At 45.5% G+C, this 2,840-nt stretch overlaps 1 protein-coding gene across 1 annotated transcript in view; it reads right to left on the reverse strand.

Moving 5' to 3' along the window:
* The window catches only part of LOC118776902 (phosphatidylinositol 4-phosphate 5-kinase-like protein 1), an 11,793-nt gene extending 9,394 nt beyond the window's left edge, over nucleotides 1–2,399 (reverse strand). The window contains exons 1-2 of the mRNA XM_036527537.1: nucleotides 2,373–2,399; nucleotides 770–955 (exon numbers count right to left, since the gene is read on the reverse strand). Coding sequence (XP_036383430.1) covers nucleotides 770–955; nucleotides 2,373–2,390 — 204 coding nt within the window. The 5' untranslated portion in view covers nucleotides 2,391–2,399. The remainder of the gene's footprint in view (nucleotides 1–769; nucleotides 956–2,372) is intronic.
* Between the last annotated feature and the right edge of the window lie 441 nt (nucleotides 2,400–2,840).

Genomic DNA, 2,840 nt, shown 5'->3' on the forward strand with positions numbered 1-2,840 from the left:
TCTTTTCTTTGGATCTTTTTGATCATCAGGCAGCTCTGTGCTGCTGGACCCTTTCAATTTCCATCAGCATTACTCAATTAGACTTTCCAAGATGAAATTACCATGTACAGAGCGGCCGAGAGGTGCATTAATTTTGTTTTGTTAGTCATTAAAGAGACATTCTTTCTCTAAGAGTGTATTTCATCAGTTGTGGAGGGAGCATCCAGTGAAACGTAATGTTCTAAGGATGATCACATGGTAGCCATCTGACCACCATCTTTCTCAATTAGTATGATCAAGAAATAACATATAGGTCAGCAATAGGAACAAACAAATGAATAAAAAAGTAAAATCAATGGTAAATCTCACCACTTGCAATGACTGGGGAGTAACAGAGAGAGAGACCGACAGAGCTACTGCATTAACCCCCCCCCCCCCCCCCCCATTAGAATGTCTAACCCTGTGATATGTGACACACAGAAACTAATCTGATTGTTACACATCACAGATAAATTTGACAAGCCTCACGCAACCACTCAGGGCAGACAAGCTAGTCTGCTGAGGATCTAACAGTTAAAGATGCAGTAAAAAATCATTCCTCTTAGGAGATTAAACAGAATCCTGAGTTTTCCAGGGGCTTCAGCCCATGGGTTCTCAGGGGGAGGAGTCAAAGGGAGAAGAGCCTATCATATGGAACAAGGGGAGGAGTCTGTGGAAAATGTGTCAACTAAAAGGTGAGGAGTCCAGTTAGTTTAAAGACAGTGTCGCAGAAGTGTTGCACTGTGCTTACCGTAAGCGGGTTGTCTATGGTGTTCTGCACAGCAGCCGCCAGGCCTTCCTTCATCATGCGGGTCAAGCCGTAGAACTCGTGCTGCTGGTCGATCTCGAACAGCCCCAGCAGCTTCCACTGCTGCCTCAGACCCCCCCATAACCGCCTCTTCACCGTCCGAGAGCGCCGATGCGCTGGCATCTCAGTCTGACACGCAAACACACGCACACTGTGGTGAACATTGTGTCCAGACACGCGCACACATGAACGCACATCAATACATGCTATATAGAGATGACATTTCGTGTCACTCATACTCAGGGTTCAAATTACAGTATGTGACCACAAGATAGCTGTGCGCCTCTTCATTGACTTGAACATGAAGCATTGCCCTTTTGCGTGTAGAGAACAGGGAAGTCGAAATCTTTCCAGAGCATTCAACCGTATTTGAATGAACTGTGAACAGAGTAAATCAATGCAGCTTTATGGGTCCTTAATTGATGAAGGATTGAAAGTCACTACTGTTACCAAACAATTGACTGGCCAGGCACGACATTATCCATGTATCCAAACAAAGCACATGTTAAAATGAACAACAGAGCCACTTCCCACTGCACACAAAATGTAAGTAATTAACCCCTTTCAAAGCAGGTCCCAAAGCTGATGTGTTACTCCCTGGGGAGAGGGAGACATACAAATCCATCTCTTTCAGTCCCTGAAGGTTGCTGGTTCATGACTGCCCAGGAGATTGCCTCCAGCTGAACTTCCCATTTCAAATCGGTCAATACACTTTTATAGCTTTGCTGTTTCAGCCCGGCTATCCGGGACCCTGAATGAAAGGTCAATCCATTTCAGAGATGTGCAGTCAGTTTTGGCTTCCCATCAGCCCATTTACTCTGTCTGGAATGGTTCCCCTCGCACAGCCAACCACAGAATTGGAAGCTGGTCTCTTGCTAACAATCACACACACACACACACAAAGCCCATGACAGAGCATACTACTTTTTCCATCATATTGGGAAACCGCAAATAAGAACAGTAACGCCTCTATTATTGGGACACGGGAAAAGCTATTTTAATCCCAATCAGAGAGGAATGATGATAATATGGAGCCTGCACTCCACATGAATAATAAAACATACCAAAATCAGTGTACGCGCTGAATCGCATAAAACACCGGCTTGACATCTCTGCAAATAGTACATTTATTCGGTATGGGTTGCGTTTTACGTCTTGAAATACTTGCTACTGCTATGAATAAACAGAGTGAACCTGTTACTGTGTCAATATTAACTTTTTTTCACAACGATGCGTAAAAACCATCTAATCAGCAGCCAGACAGAACAAGATCGTCCTGCCAAACCGCAGTACCTGCAACGCGACGCAGCATCTTTTCTTAAAGACTACCAGATGTCAGAACCTGAGGGTGTACAAATTTATGCGTTGCGCATGGATTTAAAAACCTTGGTCGATTTTTTTGCTTTGTTACACGTCTTTCGGTCGTGAATAAGGTACAACGGGGCACTGAGAAGCGGCGCACTGTAAACGCGTAGATCTAGTAACATTGTCAGATTGTGGTCTTCGTTTCCAGCGTCAGTGCTCGATTGAAACGCATCTTACATACCTCAGCTTGACTCGTCATTGTCGCTTGTCATCGGGGTCCTTACAAACCAGTTTTGTAGTCCGGGAAAATCAGAGCGTTTTCCCCATCTTATGTAGCTAGTAGACAGTCTGCCGTTGTTCAACCTCGACTCCCCACATACCTCATTGTAGCAACGCTCGTGCAGCGAACAGCCACCAGCGACTCGCACCAGGCAACTCGTCGTTACGGCAAATATTGCTTTTCATGTCACAGGCCAGAGACGGTGTGGATGAATGCTCAAACATACTCAGCACGTTTTGATATGGGCTGTACCAAAGGTTCTAGCAACACGGCGCAGGGGTGCGCACAAGGCTGGATGAAAAAGCGGGAGGTAAAAAAGTATTTTACTTAACACCACTCGCTACGCACGAACAACGCCCTATGGCTGAACGAAGCCATGGAAAAAGTGCGCACGAACACTCGTCAGTGTGCCCTAATGTAAGAGTGGAA

This window comes from Megalops cyprinoides, chromosome 4, assembly GCF_013368585.1.
Source record: "Megalops cyprinoides isolate fMegCyp1 chromosome 4, fMegCyp1.pri, whole genome shotgun sequence".
NCBI classification, from domain to species: domain Eukaryota; kingdom Metazoa; phylum Chordata; class Actinopteri; order Elopiformes; family Megalopidae; genus Megalops; species Megalops cyprinoides.